Raw genomic sequence first — 27,009 nt, 5'->3', positions numbered from 1 at the left:
TATATATATTGTGTGTGTGTGTAATGATATATATATAGTGTGTGTGTGTGTAATGATATATATAGTGTGTGTGTGTGTAATGATATATAGTGTGTGTGTGTGTAATGATATATATATAGTGTGTGTGTGTGTAATGATAGATATATATAGTGTGTGTGTGTAATGATAGATATATATATAGTGTGTGTGTGTGTGTGTAATGATAGATATATATATAGTGTGTGTGTGTGTGTGTAATGATAGATATATATATAGTGTGTGTGTGTGTGTAATGATAGATATATATATATAGTGTGTGTGTGTGTGTGTAATGATAGATATATATAGTGTGTGTGTGTGTAATGATAGATATATATAGTGTGTGTGTGTGTAATGATAGATATATATAGTGTGTGTGTGTGTAATGATAGATATATAGTGTGTGTGTGTGTAATGATAGATATATATAGTGTGTGTGTGTGTGTAATGATAGATATATATATATAGTGTGTGTGTGTGTGTAATGATATATATATAGTGTGTGTGTGTGTAAAGATATATATATAGTGTGTGTGTAATGATATATATATTGTGTGTGTGTAATGATATATATAGTGTGTGTGTGTAATGATATATATAGTGAGTGTGTGTGTGTAATGATATATATAGTGAGTGTGTGTGTGTAATGATATATATTGTGTGTGTGTGTAATGATATATAGTGTGTGTGTGTAATGATATATAGTGTGTGTGTGTAATGATATATATAGTGTGTGTGTGTAATGATATATATATAGTGTGTGTGTGTAATGATATATATATATAGTGTGTGTGTGTGTAATGATATATATATAGTGTGTGTGTAATGATATATATATAGTGTGTGTGTGTGTAATGATATATATATATAGTGTGTGTGTAATGATATATATATAGTGTGTGTGTAATGATATATATATAGTGTGTGTGTGTAATGATATATATAGTGTGTGTGTGTAATGATATATATATTGTGTGTGTGTGTGTGTGTAATGATATATATTGTGTGTGTGTGTGTAATGATATATATATTGTGTGTGTGTGTGTGTAATGATATATATATTGTGTGTGTGTAATGATATATATATTGTGTGTGTGTGTGTAATGATATATATATTGTGTGTGTGTGTAATGATATATATATTGTGTGTGTGTGTAATGATATATATTGTGTGTGTGTGTGATGATATATATTGTGTGTGTGTGTAATGATATATATATTGTGTGTGTGTGTAATGATATATATTGTGTGTGTGTGTAATGATATATATTGTGTGTGTGTAATGATATATATAGTGTGTGTGTGTGTAATGATATATATAGTGTGTGTGTGTGTAATGATATATATAGTGTGTGTGTGTGTAATGATATATATAGTGTGTGTGTGTGTAATGATATATATAGTGTGTGTGTGTGTAATGATATATATAGTGTGTGTGTGTGTGTAATGATATATATAGTGTGTGTGTGTGTGTAATGATATATATATAGTGTGTGTGTGTGTAATGATATATATAGTGTGTGTGTGTAATGATATATATATAGTGTGTGTGTGTAATATATATTGTGTGTGTGTGTAATGATATATATATAGTGTGTGTGTGTGTAATGATATATATAGTGTGTGTGTGTGTAATGATATATAGTGTGTGTGTGTGTAATGATATATATATAGTGTGTGTGTGTGTAATGATATATATATAGTGTGTGTGTGTGTAATGATATATATATATAGTGTGTGTGTGTGTAATGATATATATATAGTGTGTGTGTAATGATATATATAGTGTGTGTGTGTAATGATACATATAGTGTGTGTGTGTGGAATGATATATATAGTGTGTGTGTGTGTGGAATGATATATATTGTGTGTGTGTGTGGAATGATATATATTGTGTGTGTGTGTGGAATGATATATATATAGTGTGTGTGTGTGTGTGGAATGATATATATAGTGTGTGTGTGTGTGTGGAATGATATATATTGTGTGTGTGTGTGTGGAGGCTGGAGGCCTCCACACACACACACACAGGAGGCGGGAATGACGTCAGGGCCGGTGCTGGGCTCGGGAGGCCACGATGGTGGTGTGAGGCCATGGCACTCTGTGACCCCGGCTGGACACGTGACTGGACCCCAGTGGGGGCCGGGGGCCTAGGGGGCACCTTGGAGGGCACGTGGACAGCAGGGGGGCTTCGAGAGGGTTCTCGAAGGGAGGTGTGGCCGGGGCGGGGCCCGGGCACGCCGAGGCCCATATAAGCAGCCGCCTCACGAGGTTCGAGGCTGCCCGTATCAAGAACGAAGATGCATCGTGAAGATGCCAAGAAGAGTCAAGCATCCAGTCAGTGGACCTGGCAGTAGCCCACCTGGCTGGGTCACGCTAGAGTATTTGAGAAGTATGTGTTAGCTAGAGTAGGTCGGTGGTCACCACCTTATGTGCAGTGTTATATTACTTACCGTTCTAATAAATCAGCGTTGCCTCCCAAGGAGTCGTGTGTGCACCTAATTCGAACCCACTACAAATATATAAGGTAGTACTGTATTTAAAGTCACGTGTCAATCCACTGCTGGATGAGGGTCTCCACACTGCGGGCCGTGAGGTTATTGACCATACTTCACCACGCTAGTCAAGGTGGCGTTGCATAGATGAGTGCAAAGAAAGTACAATTGATTTTGCTGCACTGCCCTCTGCTGCCCACAACAGCAGCCTGGAAAGAGCCAACACTAACAAACATAATACTGTAAAAATATTTTAAAATCACCCCATCACAGAGATGAAAAAAAAACATGACTACATATCACTGTGACCTGTTATATTTACTGTGAATCATCAAATAATAAATTGTTTAAATCCACGCCTATACAGGCCACCATACTTCAATAGTGATTACCGTTGGTAGGGCTATTTTAATACACACAATGGACAGGAAGGACAAGATCAAAGGGCTCTCATAATCCACATGCAGAGTGTACGTTGCCTCATTAATCCCCACACCCCCACTTTGCGCAAGAGCGTAGAAGTGTGGTTACCACATCTACGCCTCTATAAGGAAACAGGTGGACTTCACAAATTTGGTTGTCGCCTGATGAAGCTGGTTGTAATTACTGGCGAAACATCGTACTCAGATTGTCAATGTTGTGGCTTCGCTCTCCATCACACCGATGTGCTGTACTAGTGACCAATTTACATGTTCTGTTTACGTGACAACCCTTACTAGTTGGCTGTGTCGGGTGGTGGCGGGTTTTAACGACACATTTATATATTTAAGCGAACTAACCCAAAATACCTCTATTATGGATGTAATTTATCTTGCATTTTAATTCCATGAGCAAAGTTGCAAATTAAGCAAATATTGTCGAGACGATCATTGGTTGAACTTTGATCAAGTGAGCTGTTCTAATTGTGCACATTTCCATCAATGTTGCTTATAATATTTGGTTATCTGTAATATTTGGTTAGAGGTTATATAAGAGATGGCCTGCCCGCATGTTTGGTGGACAATGGGTGCATGCGGAGATGGTGTGGACTTCGTCTTCATCGGCGGCAGCCCCTTGGGGTTCGAGGATGACACCCATCAGATCTTGAGGTGGCTGAGGAGTCCAATTCACGATCTGCAGATCTTTGAGCTTTGGGGTCACGTGGTCCCAGATAGAAGTGGGAGCCACAATGCTGGGTTAGCTTCCTTTTCTGTTGTTATTTGGCAGCGATTCGGCATCAAGACGTTGGGTCTCAGTGGGCCGTCGCCTGGTGGATGCAGCAGCGCCACCCAAGGTGGGCGGCAGCCTACTCCGTCGAATCTCGAAGCCTGATGTTTCTGTACTTCAGGGAGGACTTTAGGGTGTCCTTGAACTGCTTACTTTGTCCTCCCCTCGTCCGCTGCCCATTAGAGAGCTGGGAGAAAAGGATCTGGTGGGGAAGGCAGTTCTCAGGTACGCGGAAGCAGTGGCCAGTCCATCAGAGTTGTTTTTTTAGAAGTATTGCTTCAATGCTGGTGGTGTCAGCATGGAGGACACTTGCACTTGATCCCCTGGATTTGATGGAGGCAGTGCTGTTGGAAACGCTCAAGCGCAATGACATGGCACCAATACATAGACAACATACCGGCAAGACTTAAAATCCTAGCATACCATCTTTAAAACTATCACATCTACACAAACACCGAGTCTACACAACATGTAGCTTCAGATAATTTCGGTGCAACAAAAAACAGATGGTTACTCATGACAGCCACATGGTAGACTATGTTGGGACAAACAAAACCTTTCCGTTAACGCTCATCAGAATATTTATTTATACAGCAGGAATCCGATGAGCTATAAACCTCTTTTTCACAGATGTCCAGTCGGGGCAGGTGAGAATAATACAACACAACACAAAAACTTGACAGTGAAAAGTATAGCAAATATATACAAATAATACTAAACTATGTTTTATCCTACCAGGTAAAGCATACTGAGCTATGAGCCTCTCATTCAGAAGCAACCTGGCAACAAATGATAGCTTAATAAACTGGTTTATCTTATAGAAATTTATTACAGCAAAATAATCAATAATCTAAACAAATTTCGATTTAAAGCTTTCGTGACTGCAATGATTCATCTTCTTTGGTTCTTTCGGTAAAGTCACGTAGAATGAGAATAAAAGAATAAATTGATAAAATAAAATAACACAATAATATTCTCACGACGTTTCGGCCACAACACAAGCGGCCTTCATCAGGTGAAGGGAGCGAGACTGTCTGGTAGAACAGCGCTGGAGTGAGAGAGCCACGTTCAGATCACGGCTTTTAAGCTGTGTGAGAGGAACAAAGAGCCTTGACGAAGGAATTAGCATAAAATTTAGCATTGAAAAGGCTGAATGATTAGCTTGTGACTGGTCACAGAAATAGCTATGTCAAAAGTTAAAGCATACACATCCGCAGAGGCACCCATTGTTAAAAGGAATTAGCATAGAATTTAGCATTGAAATAGCTAAATTAAGGCATTCGCTTGTAACTGCTACAGAAATAGTTACGTTGAAGTCAGAGCATACACATTCACCGAGGCACTTAGTACAAATCAAAACAGGAGAATTTAGCATTGAAATAACTAGGCGAATTTAGCATTGAAATAACTGGGTGATTTGCTGGTGACTGGTCACAGAAATGACTACACATCTGAGCTATTCACAGTACTATATAGTGAACCAATAAAAATTAAAATATAAATTACCTTCATGTTATCAATAAACTCTATATTCTCCAATCAGCTAAGCTACCAACCATAAGTCGTTATATATCACAATGCTATATGGCGAAAAAATGGGTGGATTCTTACCCTCAAATTTCCGTACCACGGATAGCTACGGGCCCCGTTCAGACGGACGAGTTCGTCCATGGTCGGAACAGAGGAGGGGGAGAGAGACAGCTGCGAAGCCCTAGTATACTCCATGTTGTAAACCATACCATTAACCGTGGTGTGAGAGGTATTAAGAGGCAATGCTGGCGAAAGAGCTGCGGTCTGAAGGTCATCGTAAAATTACAATTAATTAAGAACAGAAATGATTTAACACATCTTTCCAGTGGTTACTAAGCCTGAATCCATCTTCTCGGTTGAAATTGTCTCTGTGCTTGTATATGTGAATGGCCTCATGAACGAATCTCTCATGGTAGCCAGTTGGTTTGCAAAGAACCTCCGTCTTGGAGAAGTCAATGTCATGTGAGCCCACTCATTCTACGTGACTTTACCGAAAGAACCAAAGAAAATCTAAACAAATGTTTGTGAAAGTTATCCCATCATATCAGATGTTTATTAATGTCCTTCCTTTTGAGAAACCTAGACCATTATCGCTCACTAGGTGGGTTAGGATTGAAAACTAGCTACAGGCAGTCCCCGGATTATAGGGATGAAACTACAGTAATTAAAGAAAACGGTACGGGAGGCACAACTATTTCCGGCTATGGGATTTTATCTAGATTTGGGGGAAATTGTTGAGTTTCCGACATACGGAAAATTCAGGTTGCGGATCTTCCTCGGGAACCTAATGCTTCCGTAACCCGGGGATTGCCTGTAAGGAGGGAGCATCTGATATCAGTCTAAATCTCTAAGTCTCCAATGTGTCTGCTAAGGTGCGCGTGTGTGTGTATGCAGTGTGTCTCCGGCTCGTCTTCTTTCTTCCTTGAGTGTCCTTTGTGTAGTCCGAGCACTTCGGAGCTCTCTGTGTGTTCTTGATGCCACCCAGTTTGAAGACTGAGAGTCCTCGATGTCCACTGGGATGGCATTCTACTCTGGTGACCTACACATAGCACACATCATCACCATCACAATTATTCCACTGGCCAACAGGACACCACAGAAAACTGCCTGTCATTGAAACTACCTAGAGAAATGAATTGCACCGAAAATGGCTGATAACTCACGTGGTAACCACCTTCAAAATATAATTGTGGGCCGAGTAAGAGTGCGTACAACACTGTCAGACAACACTGTTTGACTTAGGGTAAATTCTCCAGTTTGAGGTTTTATGGTTTGTGAAAATACATCATGAGTACAACTTACCGCATATAGAAGAGGATGTAGGCCTGGTCTTGAAGAACCTCTGACTTGGCGACTGGCTCCACGTCAGCATCGTCCATTCTGAACCAGCTGCCATTGCTGACCTGAAGGAAAAAATACATGTACACTTAATTACGATCATTACCCAATTGCACCTGACTCATTTAAAAGCCAGCCATAGTGACAGATCATGAAAGTGGAATATTATATGGAAGTTAACACGTGTACTCATATGCTTCGTGTGTGTGTGTGTGTATGTATTATCATAGAGGGAAACAGTAGCGTAGCGGTTAGCACATTGCACTACGAACCCGGCAACCAGAGGTCAATTCCCGCTTACGACGTAACACCAGTGACGATTATCTCAACTGGTCGTGGGCCTCGTTCCCTCGGTCCACTCAGCCTCAAATGAACACATGGTGCAATATGTAAAAATTACCACTCAGGGGACAAAGGCGGCCGGGTGTAGTGCTGGCCACCCACCCCCGCGTGTGTCATTCTGGCTTTGACAGGTGCTCATGAACAGCACTTGCCCCAACAGTCGGGTAAGGCTATATGGGGGATATTTGTTTTTTTGTTTATCATGCAGAACATCACCTTGTTGTACGAGTAGTAGTGGCCGCTATTGGTGGTGGTCCCGTGGTGCACAATCACCGAGTAGAGTGAATAAAGTTGCGACTCTTGCACAACCTGACTAGACATGAACGGCCGTATGTCGAGTTTTTCAGGGAAGAGGAACTCCTACAAGGGATGAGGGAGGAGACAGTGATGGGCCAAGCATTAAAAGAGAGGAAAATAGGGAGCTGGCTAAGCAGGGGCAGAAGAAGGGAGCAAATTAACGTATTGGCGGTACACTGGTGCACCGTATATATAAAAAACTAAAATCACATTTTTCACGATGATATATTTTCCAGCTATTCCCAACCCATTTCAGGAAATTTTGTGGGGCTGCGTCAAAATAATTTATCGTGATCTCAAAGCAGTCGGAAGATGAGTGTCGGTTCACATTTTGATGTTCTACTGTTTTATGAGGACCGGTGTGTCATGCTGCACCGGTGTACCGCCAATACGTCCAAATGACAAAAGACGTTGAATACAAAATATATCTGAATATCAGTTTGCATTCTGTGCAGGAAGTAAAATTCACCCTGTCGATTTTGTGCCCAAACTCATCGTATCGCTTAATGGTGACGATAAGCACATTGGGCACCACGTGCAGGCTCACTCTCTTTGTTGATTTCCCCACGCGTGAGCACCTGTTCGCCAGACAATAGCAACGTTAGTTTACGGACGAGGTGCGTGTTTCATCACACACTGTATAAATGGGGATATACACGAACGTTTAAAGGTGCACGATGGAAGATTGCATACTCACATTCCACATCTGTATTCTGAAAGATTCTCGGTCTTTGTGAATTCATACAAAGCCTTCACCAGATCCAGGGATTTCTGTCAAAAGCCAAGAAAGCACAATCATGGAAAATTATTACTTTGAATAGAAATTCAGAAAATAATGAGCTAAGTGGCTCTCTGCAGTCAACTGGTTGTGGTACATAAATATAATGAATGACAAAAAAATCGACATCAGGCTGCAGCCTTCCCAATTCTTACGTTGATATTAAGAGAGATGTCAAGGCAAGAGTCCAACGTGTCTGAGATGCTGAAGCACTGCGTGCACTCAACTGTGAAAACACATAATATGAAAACATACAATATTACTGCTGCACATTGCATAATCATCAAAAGTATTCACACGTTAACTGGCTAATATGAAAATGTTCAAATACCACCAACCCAGATGCGACTATAATTGTTATTTAAAAACATATTTGGTGAAAGCAGCAATGGCTACTAAATACATTTATTGTTGATACTGTGTTGGCAGTGGTGCCCTAACATAAATCACAGGTACTCAACACATTCGTCAATAGCACTGCCTTACAAGGAAAAATATGCAATTGGTGACATTTTAAGGAGTGATCTTTATTCATAGCACAGAAGCCAGAAACATAGGGTGGGCTACGAGTTGGATACTGCACTGTACACCACGTGGCCTGATGAGAAATTACATTTGGCGTACAGAAACCTTTGATAAACTCTTGCGTAATAAGCATGTGAAATCTATTTCCGTATTCGGCATCTTTTCTCACTTGTGTAGTCAATGATGATCGGGATGGTCTGCTAAAATTGTCACATGAATGATGACATAAACTAATTTGTATTCAATGTTAAAGTTTAAAATGTTGCTGGCAGATTGCATGTTGGGTAGCCTCGTCGCAGCGTGGTCAAAGAAATAAGCATTAGCACAATCCAGTTAATGATGTTCGTATATTGTATTATATTTTTATTATTTTATAGTTTCCCTTCTACGTGGTGACTTCACCGAAAGAACCAAGAATATGAATCCCTGCAGTCACGAAAGCTTTAAATCAAAAGATGTTCGTATAGTTGATGCAACCCCTTTTAACCTAGAGAACTCCACAGGAATGGGAGTAGAGTGAATGATATAACTTGTAAACAATGAAAGAGAAACGGGAAAGGGAATGCATATTTTGTGCATGTGTGCTTATGTCCTTGTGTACGTGTTTTTTTTTTACATCTACAGAGAATATAAGGTTGCATGCGAGAGCTTGCATAGCCCAGTATGGATTGTGAAATTGGGTGAAATCACTACTTAAAGGGTGAATGTTTCCAGAAGGGGCACAGGTACCTACCTCTCGATTTCAGGTACCCCCTGAAGATCTGGTGGATCAATGTTGGGGTCTCCATGTCAATATTCAGCCTGGAAAAACACGCAATGAAACACACAGACAGCTACTCCAGAGGCAATGTCTTTACGAGATGAACACTCGGGAGAGTTACATGTTTTTCCCTACTAGTATTAACTCGCTGAAGTGGCAATGTCTTAACTACCTCGCCAGCTATACAGGTCATGGGTTTGATCCCAATGCTGACGCCTGTAAATTTGCAGTTTGCATTCTCTCCCTGTGGTTGCGTGTATTTTTTTTTTATACGAGCCCACCGATTTTTCCCTCCATATTTAGAAACATGCATTTAGTGTATTTGTTAAATAATAATTAAAATAAAGTGAATACAAATATGAATAATAAAATATACAATTAAAAAAACAAAAAACCCACTAATGTAGACTGGTTCTTAATCGGAGTGAGCGTACTGCCAGTCTATAATGTAGACTGTAGCCTGGTTTTTAAGCTTGGTGAGCGTATTGGCAGTCAATAATGTAGACTGTAGCCTGGTTATCCTGAGAACATATTTTTTTCTGAACAATCCAGGCATCCATGTGCTGGTATTGTGCAACTATTTATGGAGTTTGCTGGGGCATGCAGTACTTACTGGCTTTGGTTGAAGAGGCAGGATTGGTGCAGCGTATCTATCACGTAACTCAGAAAGACATGCGCATCTTCCTGCCTGCCAAAACACAGGTCCTCGCCGATGTCTGTGTGGAAATGGACAGAGGTCACAGATGATGTGGTCACACAGTTGCTGGCACAGTATATAGCTTATGAAGTCCCTCATCAACTAAATTGGAAGATTTGTGGGTTAATCACAGAACTGGGTATGGCTGGCAGTGTTTAGAACGAGCATCAAGAGAGTAATGCAGGACCGGAAGAACATCCGATGCATTGGAGTTGTAAAATCAGTGCTGACCAAAACGAGTAATTTTCTGTTCGATATTGTATACAAAAACTGATTCAAACTGCCCTTTCAGGAGATCTTGAGATGACCGATGTTTCAACGTCAAAGACACTTGGGAATTGTGCTGGAACTTACTTTTGAAATTGAGAACTATGTCGATGGGATCGATGGCCATGCCCCGATTCATGAAGGTGTTGAAGACGTGTTTCTCCAACAGACACATCATGCAAAACTCAGTCTGTTTGCCTGTGAAGAGGGGCAGGGGTGACACACAGTGAAAATACAAACCAATCGCACAAATTGCCCAGCCGCGCACAGCCAGGTAATCTACACAACACTCGATTGTAGCTCGTCTCGAATGCAAAATATCTTGGGAGAACTCACAGGTCCATGAGTGATCGCTGTAAAGCAAAAAGTTTGCCAGCGGCGCCGTGTACGTGAGGCCCTGCAGGCTGGCATTCACGAAACACGTATTCCCGAGGTTGTTGAGCCCAGCACCCTCATGTAGATCCTCCTGCCACTTGAGAACTAAGTTGTCTGTCGCAGGTGTTGTGAATTCTAAAGATGGAATGCTGTCCTCATCTGCACACATGACATGATGGAAACACATCATTAACGTTCACAGCACTTTTATTATAACTCACAGCACTACTGAAGGGAATGGTTTACAAATTGGGTGTCTTAGCCTGTACCCGTGCTGGCATTTTTTTTGTGGTGCTGTTAGGTAGACACAATCCTCTTCACCAGCTGGCGAGATGCAAATGTATTAAATGTTTTTGAAGTGTTCAGCACTAGTAATCAGAATTGCCTGAAGAGCATCTTCAGCCTGTAAGTTTTACATCGACAGCAATGGCTAGACAACCACAGCAGCGTGACGAGATATCAAAGTGTACGTATGTGTGCACGTTGAACTTCTTTCACACCGTGCGTCGCCATCCATACTAATCGGAGGGACAGGGTCACGCCAGCAAACACTTACCTCCCGCATTAGGTTTGTGCAGCCCAGTCGTGCTGGACTCGGTCACGAAAGACACGGCGGATGGAACGGTGCTGTGTTGGATCTCCAGCCCCTTGTCATCTGCTGCTGACACCGCCGGGGGTGATGTGGATGCCTCATCCTTGACGACGATGCTGGAGATGGTGTCCGCTTCTGCCTGTTGAATACTCTTGGCCTCCTGCTACGGCAGCAGTAAAAGCAGCCTTAAGTCACAGACACGCATCGCCACTACACTGCAGCATTGCTCAAACTGCTAAGTGCGGATTCTTATTTCGAACAACATGGCAAGCCAATCTAATAATGGAGACTCTGCTTTTAGATACCAGGATCTATCTTTGTTTCCAAAGAAGTTGGACAAAAACATACTCTATGTCTAAATTCTCCTTAGTGATATTCTGAAGACGTTACGTTAAAAAGATGCATGTGATATCACTTGAGCGCAAATACAGACCCATATGGACACACATTCCCATACGGGTATACATCCCTTCATACGCCCTCCCCATTCTTGCAGTGCGTGAAATTGGAAATCATGCATATTTTAAATACTCAAATGGCTTAATGTGCTATTCATGCAACGGTTAGCAATCTGGTGTTATCGTACGGAATTTGGTGCCACAATTTCCTGGCATGTCAGTAGAAATACATCCTTCCCACCTTTATTCACCCAGCAGTATAAATAGGGACACCACAGGTAGTCGATGGACAAGCCATGTGTGTTGTGGGGTCAGGTGTGGGTGCTCCCACATTTTCCAAGATGTTTGGTGGGTGTAGAAGGTGAGTTTCCTCTCGTGCAAACCCAACCGCGAGCAATCGTATGATCAAACAATTTCAAGGCTGCACCTTTACGTGTGGACTGGTCTTCTTTGTAAGTTTTGCAACGTAAACTTTAATTTTTTACCTTAATTTTATCAATACTGATCTATACTACAGGTTTTCTTCTTGTTAGATCGTGTAAATATATAAATGTTTCGTTAAACCGGCCACAATCCGACACAGCCAATTTGTAAGGTTTACCACTTAAACAGATCGTGCCAATTCGTTACGAGTACAGCACACCGGTGTGTTGGAGAGCCAAGCCACAACATTTACAATCCGAGTACGACGTTTCGCCGGTAATCTAACCCAAAAGAAAAAAAGAAAGGACAAAACGGTATTATGGATGATTTTGGTCACGAAAGCATACGTGATAATTGAATTTTGCCTAATCACCTACTGTGATTTATCCTCCCTCTTTGCTGCTCCTACAGCCTCCCTTACCTTAGTCAGATGATCTGCATTGCTTTCATCAGATGATGTCTCCTCATCGTCCTTCCCCGCACCTCCGAGCAGCACGTTTGCCTAGGTACGGTGCGAAAGAAGTTCAACATGCATCACGACTTTAAACTGGTGTTGCAGCTTTCAAAAGACTCGAAAGGGGGCTGCCGTTTTTTTCCTCACTTTCTGACTCAAACTGTTGTTGAAGCTTTCAACAACGTGAGCCTGAAATTTTGATTTAAAGCTATCGTGACTGCAGTAACGATAAACTGCCAAATCGTTGCGCGTGGCGCCAACGGGTTTTTAAATAAATAAATAAATGGATAAAATTCACCGTTTTTAAATAAATTCATGAAAACCAACACACCTGAAGACGACCGTTTGTGTTATGGTCGAAACGTCGTGATAATTTTTATTGCTTTATATATTTTATTATTTTGTTGTTTCCCTTCAACGTGACTTTACCGAAAGAACTAAGACCGTGAGCCTGCTTTATGTCGGCTTTAGCGTCATACTCTGTGGGAAGATTATCACTTGGCTCAGCGTAGTTTTTAGGTAGTTAGTACGACTTTTAAATTAATGTAGTGCTTCAGGCGTACCCTGTCCATATATATAGGTAAACCAAATGAACCTCTGAATTGATATTTTTCGTTCTCCAAATAACAAAGAAATTGTTATTGAATGTTTCTAGTTATTAGCAGACTCTGTTAGATGTACCCAGTCACCCGCTGTGATTTATCCTCCCTCTTTGTTGCTCCTACAGCCTCCCTTACCTTAGTCAGATGATCTGCATTGCTTTCATCAGATGATGATGTCTCCTCACCGTCCTTCCCCGCATCTCCGATCAGCACGTTTGCCTAGGTACGGTGCGAAAGATGTTCAACATGCATCACGACTTTAAACTGGTGTTGCAGCTTTCAAAAGACTCGAAAGAGGACTGCATCTTTTTTAATCTGATTCAACGAATCTGACTTCTGTCCATCAGATGATGATGATGTCTCCTCACTTTCAGTCTCAAACTGTTGTTGAGGCTTTCAACAACGTGAGCCTGCTTTATGTCGGCTTTAGCGTCACACTCTGTTGTAGTGCTTCAGGCGTACCCTGTCCATATATAGGTAAACCAAATGAACCTCTTAACTGCAATGTTTCGTTCTCCAAATAAAAACGAATTATTGAATGTTTCTAGTTATTAGCACAGACTCTGTTAGATGTGCCCAGTCACCCGCTGTGAGTCATCTCCCTCTCTGCAGCAGATCTTACTGCCCTTACCTTAGTCAGATCATTTTCCTTGTGTCCAACGATTGATGCCTCCTGACTCGTTGACGTTAAACTGGTGTTGCAGCTCTGAAAAACGCTCTCACTGGAACGGCTGCTCACCAGACTCGAAAGAGGGCTGCCCTTGCGAACCGTAGCAGGACTGCCCAGCGAGGTCCCAGCATAGGTGTCCTCATCATCAGAACTGCTTCGGCAACAGCAGCATAGCTTTTTGAAAAACTTTCTGAATAATTTCTTTACACCTTTCTTCATGGTGGCCATGCCACCAATGTGCCAGAGCACCGAAACTTTCCAAAAAATTTTATCACGAGAACGCCAGAGGGCAAGTGAAGACACCTCTGCTTCCCAAGAAATCCGAAGAGCCTGTAGGATGTGACGTCACACGCCGGACTGCAGTGACGTTACAATACGACACCTTATGAGGAGTGTCACTTGACGTCACGCGCCGGACTGCAGTGACGTTTCAATAAGACACCTTATGACAAGTGTCACATGACGTCACAGACTCCCGACTACACCGACGCCACACAACTGCATTTTTAATCTTAGTTCTTTCGGTAAAGTCACGTAGAAGGGAAACAATAAAATAATAAAAACATAAAACAATAAAATTCTCACGACGTTTCCACTGCAACACAAGCAATCATCATCAGGTGTGAAAACCACAACAAGAAAATTTGATGATGATTGCTTGTGTTGCAGTCGAAACGTCGTGAGAATTTTATTGTTTTATATATATTTATTATTTTATTGTTTCCCTTCTACGTGACTTTACCGAAAGAACCAAGAATATTAATCCCTGCAGCCACGAAAGCTTTAAATCAAAATTTTACTGCATTTTCTTGTTGTGCTTTTCACACCTAATGTTGATTACTTGTGTTGCAGTCGAAACGTCGTGAGAATTTTATTGCTATATATTTTTATTATTTTATTGTTTCCCTTCTACGTGACTTTACCGAAAGAACCAAGAATATGAATCCCTGCATAGTCACGAAAGCTTTCAATCAAAATTTAACTGCATTTGTTGCTCAAATAGCTTTCCTTGGTGCTAATTAACAGAGCTATTGCTTGCCTGCATTAGAAGCGTAACATCACACACAGCCCACTGTATGCGTTAGGTTTCACTTAGCATTAAACACCAGAATCCACTCTAGCAAGAATTCCATCCTGGCATGGAGGACACCTTGCGTTACATTACAGGTTTCCCAAAATTCCACTTTTATTAATTTACTCCCAATTCAAATTGTTCTGCACTTGTGACATGCTAAGCAACTAACGCTGTCTGATTGGCAACACACCTGCTCAAGCTCTGGGATAACAGGTGTGTGTTGGGCATCAGTGCTTGTCAACTTTGCTCTAATTAGTGTATTTTCTAATCTTCAATAACGTATTTAATTACTCATTGAGGTTTAATGAGCTCACCTGTCTCGATTTTTGTCCAATTGTTGCAGATACGAGTCACAACACTTGATTCATGTGCAGTGATATCAATGTGAATTAAAGTGCTCTGTTACCAATAAAGTACAATTTTGACTGGAGAAGATCAATGGGTGGGGTTTGGGAATCTGAGACGGTACAATCACGAATGTTAATCAAATCTACATATATGAGGGCTTAGCCTGCTTCACGTCGGCTTCAGTCGCACAATGTAATTTTTTCAAGTATTCAGCACGGGGTTTAAATTAATGCAGCGCTTCAGGTTGACCCTGCTGAAATGTAGCTGTTGTATATGTGGGTGTGTGAAAATTGATGACAAATAATTAAAATTAAATGAAATTCGAAATTTGCATAATTAATCCAAAATTATGTTAATTCGTGTAATTATGCGTATAACTATGCTAATTAGAGAGGTGATCGTATTAATTTATACGAGTGGTTGTGTTAATGATAGCCTTCATGATAATCAGGTCCCCGCCTCGTTGACGAGGTGGGGTTATCAATCAGGATAACGCAATCAATCGTGTGCAGTTACCCTAGTGTCAATTCGGCCTCGTTGTCTAACTTCGTATTATTGATCAGCATAATACAATGATTCTCGCTTTAACACTCCCCGAGTGTTCATATTTTAGGTCCCATGTTCACATCGTTCGCTTTAGTTTAATGAGTGTGGATTGGTGTGTTTATAGTTTAGGTTCCCGAGTTCATATCTCGTCGCAGGATACAGATCTTATGCAAAAACTTCAGGAAAGAATCACACGACCACTTCTGTATTAATCAATTTATTTTCTAATTAAACCTTAACTATAATATGTATGTGACTCTCAATCTCGGAACTTCAACACGGTATCCACACGGTATCAAGACAGTATCATCAACGACTGTACGATTTCACTTTGATAACACATGGACCCCGCATAAAGCGATTGCTGTTAGTGAGAGAGAGAGAGTCAGAACATGCAAATGCTATGCTACACAAAAGCTTATACATTATAATATGAACGATCATTATGCTTGAAATGGTCAGCACATTATCACAGGCGATTGATTAACATGCAACGGTATTCATATAAAAAGACAATCAAACAGTTATTATTTCCAAAGGCATAAATGTAACAACAGATCCACCGGACAGAATATAAGATTACCGAAATGGCTTAGTGTGAGGGTATGCGGCGGAACGTGTTATCTCACGGGAGATTAATTAATTAATTCGTGAATAAGATTGTATGATCAAAAAATCGGTTTAGCACGATTCCTCCCCGGGAGCGTAGCTCCGTGGCGAAGGTGCCAAGGCTAATTCGTATTGATGGATCGGTTGGTAACTTATGCGATTAGAAGTACAGTCCAAAACAAAATATTGAAGAGGGAAATTATGAATATACTTATAAATGACGGACTGTTATCACACGAACGATGCTTCCACAGCCAGATGGTTCACGGACTTGAGTGTTCGCTTCTGGTTAAGGACCTGTGTATGTTTGAGTGATATGAATTGTTTTGAATAGTCAGTGTTTGGAATTAATTATTTGCGTTGCCATACGCTGAAGTTGGCATCGCTTGTAGGAGAAGTAGCCTCGCTCCCTTTAGAGCGGTGAGGTGTGTAGGAGTGCATCATACGAATCGCGCCCTCCTCCACACAGCAGCCAGCCTCTGTCCACGGGGGAGAGTTGCTTGATCGCTCTCAGTTCCGCTCAGTGGACACCTCTGTCCACTGCTGGATGAGCTGCGCGATCACGCTCGTGCTGGTTCGCTGAAGCAGTTTCTCTCCGCTGTTGGATGAGCTGCATCGGCACGCTCCCTCTCTCTGGGTGGAGAACTCGAACCTGCTCGTTGCTGGTTTGCTGAAAACAGGTTTTTCTCCACTGCTGGATGACTCAAGTCGCACGTGCTCTTGCTCTGGTTTGCAGAAGCTCTTGCTTGGTGCGTCGGTCGCTTTGCAGCTGGACTCAATGTAGAATCAGCAATACTCTGTCTTTCAGCTCTTGGAAATCACACTAGGTGACGCCTCACTACCCTGCGAGTCTTGCCAACGTCAGTGGGTAGCGACGGGGCCACTTTGGCTTCTGCTCGCCGCCCCCTGCTCTGCAGCTCGCCGGCTGGCGACCTGTTGCTCTCGTTCCCGATTGGAACTGCTCCTGAGCCGACCCACTGGTCGAACTCCCCGCGTTCCGACCTCCTCCGAGTCGAACTTCCCGAGTTCCGACCCCCCTGGTCGAACTCTTCCGAGTTGCTCCTCCGAGTCGAACTGTCTCCCGAGAGTCGACCCCCCCCCCCCCCCCCCCGGTCGAACTCTGGTGAGTTGCTCCTCCGAGTCGAACTGTCTCCCGTGAGTCGACCCACTGGTCGAACTCTGGTGAGCCGACCCCCCCCCCCCCGGGTCGAACTGAGGTTTCAATGCTCAGGATTCTCTTTTTATGCCCAAAAATCCCTTCACTCGGATCCTGCCCACAAGGCGGGGTTTCTTTCGATTTTTGCTGTGTCAGGATTTGTCCGTATGTATCTGTGTCCGTGTGTGTGTCTGTACGTGTGTCAGTGTGTGTCCTTGTGCATCACCCACGGTATATTCCGTTGTCATACTCCTACCATAAAACCCACAAGTAAAACAATCAAATGTTATAAATTGTCTCGAAGGCACCTCTCTGTCTGGGTGCACAACCTGGAGGGAGGGGCGATATTCCCTCCGACTTTCACCGACGCACAAAGAAATGGTTAAAAAGTTTTAAGTTAACATTTCATTTCATCTGAGTTCCATAGTTATGATTCTGTATTAATCCAAGGTCTGAGTCAGCTTCTCGTTGCGGTGTTTGACTCGTGTTTCCCCAAGCGTATACACACTCCTACCCCGCGCTGCAGGGATACAAAGACGGCCGGGATTTCCCTTTCTCTCCGACCCTGGGTTTAACATCGCCCTTTGCTTATGTTGCAGTTTTGCTGTGCGCTTGCATTTCTTTTCCTCTCTACTCTTACTTTAACCCTGCTTATTATTTGCGTATGGGTGGAGGCTAGATCATTTATGTTGACTTAGGAAAACCTGATTGTTATAGGCTTCGGGTCAAGTCGTATAGAAATTATTAAAATATGTGAATACATTTCATATTAAATTAATAGACGGGTGATGGTTACATTGACGTAGCTTGTGGCAGGGTTCAATTGAAGTGGGTGTGAAGATCAATAACTTTAGCCTACCCTGTCGTTAAATTCCGACTTTAAGTTACTTTAATAGTAATGCAGAACCAATTAGCTTTGTTGACTTAACTAGATCTAGGCTAACGCAACCTCCCAGTGACCCTGGCTTTGTGTTTACATCAGCCCCATTGCAATCCGCTGCGCTCTGCTCTCTCTCTGCTCCCTCTGACCCTGGGAGGGCTCTGAACGTCAAAATCGTGTTAGTGGGTCAAGGTAAATATGACCTCCACATGCCATGCTGAGGCCTGGTTTGGTGTTTTTATTCATTATTAAAATTAAAAGAAACAATAGAAATATGTATCTATATGTATTGAAAAATTACGTGTTAATATTAAGATGGAAAGGGGGGCATATACAACATAGCTAACCCAATTCAATCTCCGATCAAAAATGTTTCGGGATTCAAAAACAAGATAAAAAACAAAACTTGTTATTAGCACAGACTATTATATGCCCCATACTTCAGGAGTATAGCTTAATCACGACCGTTCATGCGTATTACATTTTGGATTCACAAGCATTGACTTAAGTCCGTGCGAAAGAGGCCTGTCTTTTTTGTGATTTAATTCACGAACTTTTAAATTACTTTCCGCGAGCAACAACAACAACAACGCCATGGCCCGGTGTTTGTAGAACTCTCGCTACGGCGCGTTTCCCAGGGCGGTTCGATTCTGGGTGGACTCTCCAAAGCCTCTGTCGCCCGTGGTTGAGAGCCTGGAGCAAGGGGATTTGACGGCGGACCACAGCTTTGCGACTCGAGTGTACGGGCACGCAACAGAGTGGGGCACCTTGAAAGGGGCTCCCGTGGTGGAGGGAGGTGTCAGTTTGGCTCTTGGCGGCTCGCTGCAGTCTCCTCCGCCGGGGGGAACGAGCCAAAGGGGCCCCTTTGGAAGAAGACGGATTCGGGAGACGTGCCGTGCGGCCGGTCAAGTTCCAAGGAATATGCGATGGTGGCGGTGATGATGATGATGATGGCAGAAGTGGGCGGTGGTGATGAAGAAGATGGTGTCAATGTTCGTGGTCATGATGCTGACGGTGGTGGTGAGGACATTGATTTTGCCGACAAAATCATGAATGTTGCAGAGTTTGAAAGAAATCGCAGTGGTGAAGTTCGTGACGACGATGATGGTAGTGTTGGTGATGACGAGCTCAGCGACAATAGCCTTCATTCCGGCGAGTGCGACAACGTCAACAATGACCCTGACATTTTTTTCAACGACGACTTCAGCGTCTCTTCCGTCGAAACGCGCAACTCGCCACCCGCCGACGCGCCAGCTCGATCCTTCCCCAAAGCACCCGAGGCCGAGTGCACCTCTGGGCACGGCTCCACCATCGCGTCGGGCAGCAGCGCAACACGACCAACGGGGATGGAGGAGACAAAGGCGGATCTCGGGCACGGGAGAGGGGCCTCTCGTGGGGATTTCAAAGGCCGTGCCCGCGGGCCCGTGACCCAAGAGCTCGCGCCGCCGAGTCGGTCGGGCCGGCAGGCGGCGAGGAACCGGGGGAGAGCAGCAGTTTATTGGAGCTCTCCTCCGCAGAGACCCCGAGGCTTGGCGAGGAGGCGGAGCAAGAAATCGCCGGGAGCGGTGAGAAAATGAATCGAATCTTTTGATAGACACGCCACACACGACTGGATGAGCGCCTCTCGGCGCCGCGCGGTGCGTGGGGGTTGTTTGACCATACTTCACCGCACTGGTCAGTGCGGGGTAACAGGTCCTTGCAGGGTGGGCTGGTAGGAACATTGGAATTTTGCGCAATTTTATGACATTGTTACGTAAAATTGTGCAAATTGAGAGCGTCTTCCCACTTTTTTGCCCTCAAAATCGTTGAGGGTTCTTCGGACAAATTAACCTCTGTAGAGGAATGGAATGGTGAAATCCTTATTGACTGAAATCTGCTCATTTTGGAGCAATGTATCATAAAATTGTTAAGGGCTGGGCCGAAAAATGACAACAATTGCATTTAAAAAAAATGAGGATTTGTTTCCCGGTATACGGTAGTATGGGGCTTTAGACTCCGGATTATTAGCATTTCTGCTCGAAATCGAAACATGACCGGCTTATGGCCTTATACCTGTAAATTTGTGTTGAATATGTCATGACAAAACTGAGAGACAAGGCTTCGAGAGTCTTCGATAGTTCATTATTCCACTATGAAATACTATCTTGGATCACTAAACTACGATTGAGGTGGTGGTTGCATGTTGGATGGGGTTGGCGCAGTTGCGGCGCCTGCTGGGATTGGCTTTGGGTCGATGGCCTCTGCGATTTTGTCTCCGATTTTGTAAAGGGTTCCAGCAACAAATGCGGCCTCTGTTTCAGCAAGCAGCTTTTCAACGGTGGCATCCAAAAATCCGTCGGTGTCTTCGAAGTCGTTGTTGCTCATGGTGTTCATGTCTTGTACCGAGAAAAACTCAAAGTGCCGAATCCACAAGTGTGAGCACATTGTTGTGAAAGGAACTAAGTATACAGAAAAAATCCATTTGTAAAATATACAACACGGGATATTTCCTCTGCCTTTTGCAATAAAATGCACAAAGTGGTCGTCCATTTTATCCAATTTTATTCACTAAATGTTCAAGGGGGCGTCCATTTTATTCAATGTTATTAGCTGAAAATGTACCAAAGCTGTCTATTTACTCGAAGAATATTTGGCTCGGTTCCATGTAGATTTATTTGTCACCAGGAAAATAAACAAAATTTGAGTCAATAAGAATAGAATAGCCAAATCGTGAGCTATTTCTGGTAGTCTGTACTTCGTATGCCTTTTGGAATGAAATGAACAAAGGAGTCGTCTATTTTATCCTATTTTATTCACTAAAATGCACTGAATTGAATTGAGCTTACTTTTGACATCAATTGAATTGCGTTTGCTATAGACGTAATTTTTTTATTGAAATACATTTTAATTGAAATAAATTTTAAGATACAATGGCATGAAGAGGCTCAAATTTGCCCTTGAAATTAATACCCCTTAACATTTGGGTTTGATATTATTTTGTTTGATAATAATATCTGGATTTGTGCACACAATACAAAATAATGAACCCGTCACATTTAATAGATGACAGCTCGGGTCTCTTCAAGCTCTCACGGACTCTTGTAGGAATATTTCGCCCTGTCAGCGCGGATGATGGGTGTTCCGCAAGCTGCTGGCAGGATGAATGTGGGAAGGGCTTGCACTGTGGAATTCGGGACTGAGAAAGGCGTCAGTGAATTTGCCACAGCCCCAAAAGCGAAGTTCGCAAGTGAGATAATGTGACTTCCAAATGTTGGGTGCAATAAGACATATCAAGTCTCTGCGCTGTCTTTTGCTGATTTGACACCCAACAGCACGAGATTTGACTTCGTTGAAGTATTGTGACACCCAACAGCACGAGATTTCACTTCTTATGAAAGGGAACGGACGGACGGACGCATTAATCTATTGCAGGCTGGTACACTCAGTTACAACTTCGTTCCTACCAGTAAAAGGTGGGCAGCATATACGTGGATGCATTGAAGTACAGAACGATTGTTTACGTAGCCCCGCAGCAGCCTATAGCACCTGTTTGTGCGTAGTAGTGGTCGCCCATACAAGCCCTATCCAGATTGAACCCTGCTTAGCTCCCTGATCTGATGGGATTGGACTCGTATTCTTCATCAGCTGCATTGACGATTGAGCCTCGCCATCAATAGGTCATCCCTAACAGTTCATCATACTCATCCTCGAAATTATGTTTTTCCATAACGCTTGTTTACCCAATAATCAATTTTTTTCAGGCCAGTCCTACCACGTTTTTGCAGTCTGTGGGGGTGATGATTGCCATGATTCCAATCGCGGGTACTTTTTTTACGTCACAAATTTGGAGAAAAACGTCGGCACGCACAATGGCTTCATGCTTGCGAATGACGCCACGGGGATCTTGGATGCGAAGCAGACTGCGTGTTTAAAAATGCATTCTAATCTATTGTAGTTGATACTCCAGAGGTGTATAATTATCGGGACGTCCGCAGGAATCGAAACGTAAATCCTCTGCAACGTGGAGCGGACGCGGAATCGCCGCCGATTATCATCATGGCACACACACACACGCGCGATCATACGCTTTGATTTTTTTTTAGGGAAAGGGGTTGGTGGATCACGCCGATTTTTCCAGTCCTAAATCGGCTCGACTCCCGAGGATGCAAGGAGATGCCTGTGCAGATACAGAAAAAACCCCACACGTTATCCTCGTGTTACGCGTTGTTTTCTCCCAGTATTCCTTTCACGTGAAGCCAAACTTCATGCGATTTGCAAAACGTCCCAACGCACCAGAACCCTCCTGACAAGTAATCTCGAGACTGAATGTGACTTTCCTGCGTAATTAGCATTATTTGTCACGTGGCCATTAAATGTGGTGTAATTTTACGTTTTTAAAGTCCAAGTTGTGTCACTTCAGGTGAGCTACCAGCAGAGGGCAGTGTGCAGAAAAAGGATTTGAATCATGTACACGGAGCTTTGTGAGTAGCGTGTTTACCTCCCGCTTGGGTGGCTTTTCTCATGGTCCATGTGACACAAATATGGTCAAGAGCCACGGCCCATTGGAGGCGAACCTTACTGACAAAATTCCATCTTGCGTCTCTCGACCATACTAATAAAAAAGCACACTTGAGTCCATCAACCTATCTACCTTTTTGGATGAATGCTATCCACGCAGGAGCATCAGCAGCCATGATCAATTTACGACTTGATGAAGGCCTCCCCAAGCCATTACAGGTCCGCGAGCGATGTTCAATGTAACAACGCATAGAGCCACGTGCGCACGAGCCGATGTAATCGCTCCATCTGCGCGATTGAAGTTCTCTTTTGAGATGTTCCTCTTCTTTGGCTGTAACTCCTTAATTGATCTCGACCATCGGTAATTCAAATATTATTACTGCAATTACAAAGTGGAATGACCTTCCCGCAGGGAGCGCCCGTGGATGATCCGTGGACCGAGTGGGTGTGCGTGCAGATCGAGTCGGCCGTGGAACACGAGCTGGTGGAGGAAGGAGGTCACGTCCCAGACCCAATCTTCATGCTCTAGGCCAGTGTTTTTCTCTAATTTTCAGAGGTGGGGGGGGGGCTACTTTCGCCAATAACACATCAGTGTGATGGTCGCCACGTATTTAAAATTATTGTGATTTGACAGCACGATGAACATTTTTCAAATTTGTATTGTCGGGGGCTGCCCGTTAGGGGCCACACTAAAGGCCATCAGGGGCCACCAGTGGCCCGCGGGACTTGCAATGAAGAACACTGCTCTAGGCAATCATCGGCACCCTCACCGGTTGCATTCAATAATCGATTATTACGAGGGCTTCTGCACACCGGTATGATTATTTGACCATACTTCACCATTCCGATCAGTGGTTTGCAGGCATGGACCAAACGTGGCGATCATAAAAGTGCAGTAGAACAGTGGATTTTCCTGCATGTAGCCCCAAAGCCTTTAACAAGCTGGTATGACCACCTATTTATCACTATCCAGCTCAAGTCTGCTTGGCTTCCGAGATCGGGTACATTCCGGGTGATTGTCACAGGTGGCATTAATATACATGGTAGATATTTAATTACATTACTGCAAGGTAGACCTTATAAATGCCACATGAGCAGACGGCCATAGTAGGCATACAATAATACGCGAGGTTTTTTACGTAAGTTTTTTCTGTAAACGTAATGACGATCTGTACAAAATCGGAAAGCGTCTTATAATGTCATGTACGTTGATGTGCTCAATTAAAAGCACACCAGGGTACAATATATGTACAATACAACGATGGACTGCAGATTTGGGGCCTGCAATCGAATGAAGTTTCAAACCAGTATTTTTTTTTTATTTTCGCGAACGGCATCTGCAGCATCTGGTTTAAGTACGGCAGCGCTGACGACAATTTCACACATGAGTGGCCACTCTTATCCTTGGTTAGTTTATAACATGGAACACACAAGCCCGAATGACTGCCACCAGAAATGTGCGACCTTGTAAAGTGAGCGGTATATTACAACACAACATCGCGATAGCATGTGCAAAAAAAATACATACTGTTTATACGTATATCACAGCGGAATTGCTTTTTCTCAGGCCAAGCAAATGTGTGGAAGCAGACAAGCGAGCGAATGAATATAGCAGGCGTTACTAAAAAGATCTCCAAAATTCTAAACAAACACAAGTTCCTGGTCCGGTTCAATACAGTACGCAAATTTCGTGATCTGATCCCATCCGTGAACGATGTCATTCCTGACTTACAGTACCCCGGGGTTTACAAATTGAGCTGCACTTGTGATGATTGCTATATCGGGGAGACGACACGACATGTCTCTGACCGAATTCGCGAGCACAAATCAGATTTGAAACACGGCAGAACGAATGATTCTGCCGTAGCTGACCACTGTTACAATGCTGTTGGTGATCACGATATAGTTTTCTCCGATACCAAGGTCCTTTGTAAACCCACGGGTTTTCATCAGAGATTTATCCACGAGGCAATTCAGATTTACAAACACAGACACAATTTCAACCGAGAAGATGGTTTCAAATTAAGCAACCATTGGAAAGATCTTCCTTGGTTCTTTTGGTAAAGTCACGTAGAATGAGAATAAAATAATAAATTGATAAAATAAAATAACACAATAATATAATAATATTCTCTCTCTTTGTGAGAATATTATTGTGTTATTTTATTTAATCAATTTATTATTTTATTCTCATTCTACGTGACTTTACCGAAAGAACCAAAGAAGATGAATCATTGCAGTCACGAAAGCTTTAAATCGAAACATTGGAAAGATGTTCTAAATCATACCAAACATTAAACTAATTTTCAATGGTATTTATCCAAATAGTGATATACCGAACTTTCACAGAAGCTTATTTCACTTCACACCTACATTTGTAAACTCCCCCCCCCCCCCCGTGCCGGTCCTCTACGTTCCACTTCACACCCCCTCCCCCCCTCCGTGCCGGTCCTCTTGTGCTTTACGGTCATTTTATGCTAATTCCTTTGTCAAAGCGTTTGGTTTCCTCCCACACAGCTTAAAAGGACGCGACCTGGGCTGGACTGTCTTCGCTCCAACGCTGTCCTCGTGACAGTACGGTCCCCTTCACCTAATGAAGGCCACTTGTGTTGTGGCCGAAACATCGTGATTTTTGTTATTTTATTTTTTTACCTACGTGACTTTACCCAATAGAACCAAAGAGTACAGCTTTATCCTATTAGTGGTTTTATGCCGCGCGAGTATCCCGCTAACTACTAGTGTCTGTGCGAGTCAGCAGGCCCTCCAAACCTATTCCTCGAGGAGTCCAGATTCAGCTTATCCTGCATATAGCTCCGTTTTCTACCCTCTATTCAATAGCCCAAACTTACCTCTCCTCTACTTACGATTCCTTCCACTCTGCTGCGCTGAACGCTGTAGAAAGGCGATACTGTGAGTCGTCTCCGGAGAGGGTTGAGTCTAGCTGCGCTGGGCTCGTCGCACGGAGATAGATAAGTCACTGCGTGTGAAGAGATAGACGAGTCAATGTGTGTGAGGGAGATAGAGAGAGAACCACTGTGTGTGCGGGGAGTGAAGAAGAGACTGTGTGGGGAGACAAGGAGTATGAGCGGACGGTGCTGAGGGGAATTCGAGTGTTTGAGTTGGCGGAGCGCGGAGAGGAGAAATTATAGTGTGTGTGTGTGAAATTATATATAGTGTGTGTGTGAAATGAGATATATAGTGTGTGTAATGAGATATATATAGTGTGTGTGTGTAATGAGATATATATAGTGTGTGTGTGTAATGATATATATAGTGTGTGTGTGTAATGATATATATATAGTGTGTGTGTAATGAAATATATATAGTGTGTGTGTGTGTGTAATGAAATATATATAGTGTGTGTGTGTGTGTGTAATGAAATATATATAGTGTGTGTGTGTGTGTAATGAAATATATATAGTGTGTGTGTGTAATGAAATATATATAGTGTGTGTGTGTGTAATGAAATATATATATATAGTGTGTGTGTGTGTGTAATGAAATATATATATAGTGTGTGTGTGTGTAATGAAATATATATAGTGTGTGTGTGTGTGTAATGAAATATATATATAGTGTGTGTGTGTAATGAAATATATATAGTGTGTGTGTAATGAAATATATATAGTGTGTGTGTGTAATGAAATATATATATAGTGTGTGTGTAATGAAATATATATAGTGTGTGTGTGTGTGTAATTAAATATATATAGTGTGTGTGTGTGTGTAATGAAATATATATAGTGTGTGTGTGTGTGTAATGAAATATATATATAGTGTGTGTGTGTGTGTAATGAAATATATATATAGTGTGTGTGTGTGTGTAATGAAATATATATATAGTGTGTGTGTGTGTAATGAAATATATATAGTGTGTGTGTGTGTAATGAAATATATATAGTGTGTGTGTAATGAAATATATATAGTGTGTGTGTAATGAAATATATATATAGTGTGTGTGTGTAATGAAATATATATAGTGTGTGTGTGTAATGAAATATATATATAGTGTGTGTGTGTAATGAAATATATATATATAGTGTGTGTGTGTAATGAAATATATATATAGTGTGTGTGTGTGTAATGAAATATATATATAGTGTGTGTGTAATGAAATATATATATAGTGTG

General features: G+C 42.5%; 1 protein-coding gene and 1 long non-coding RNA gene across 2 annotated transcripts; both read right to left on the bottom strand.

Moving 5' to 3' along the window:
* Positions 1-6,275: 6,275 nt before the first annotated feature.
* On the bottom strand, positions 6,276-11,736 carry LOC142929665 (ubiquitin carboxyl-terminal hydrolase 36-like). The gene is made up of 12 exons (XM_076071370.1): positions 11,698-11,736; positions 11,185-11,383; positions 10,590-10,787; positions 10,341-10,451; positions 9,903-10,005; positions 9,263-9,330; positions 8,160-8,230; positions 7,924-7,997; positions 7,696-7,804; positions 7,146-7,289; positions 6,552-6,652; positions 6,276-6,288 (listed from the first exon to the last, which is right to left on the bottom strand). The coding sequence occupies exons 1-12, from the start codon at positions 11,734-11,736 to the stop codon at positions 6,276-6,278; spliced, it is 1,230 nt and encodes a 409-aa protein (XP_075927485.1).
* Positions 11,737-12,434: 698 nt separating this feature from the next.
* Positions 12,435-14,066, bottom strand: LOC142929726 (uncharacterized). Its single transcript, XR_012945881.1, has 3 exons — positions 13,729-14,066; positions 13,233-13,316; positions 12,435-12,543 (listed from the first exon to the last, which is right to left on the bottom strand). It is a non-coding gene; the product is annotated as an uncharacterized LOC142929726 (long non-coding RNA).
* Between the last annotated feature and the right edge of the window lie 12,943 nt (positions 14,067-27,009).

This window comes from Petromyzon marinus, chromosome 33 (genome assembly GCF_048934315.1).
Source record: "Petromyzon marinus isolate PM22_M1 ecotype Great Lakes invasive population chromosome 33, UKy_Petmar_22M1.pri1.0, whole genome shotgun sequence".
Taxonomy (NCBI): domain Eukaryota; kingdom Metazoa; phylum Chordata; class Hyperoartia; order Petromyzontiformes; family Petromyzontidae; genus Petromyzon; species Petromyzon marinus.
This window is presented reverse-complemented; position numbering and strand designations above follow the sequence as displayed.

Bases quoted from the DNA above. Each gene is read 5' to 3' on its own strand.
- LOC142929665 (XM_076071370.1), bottom strand. From the start codon at position 11,736: ATGATTTCCAATTTCACGCACTGCAAGAATGGGGAGGGC. The intron at 7,805-7,923 runs GTGAGTATGCAA...TCTGGCGAACAG, and splicing joins TCAGAATACAGATGTGGAAT to GTGCTCACGCGTGGGGAAAT. The intron at 7,290-7,695 runs GTGAATTTTACT...CATCCCTTGTAG, and splicing joins TTGGGCACAAAATCGACAGG to GAGTTCCTCTTCCCTGAAAA.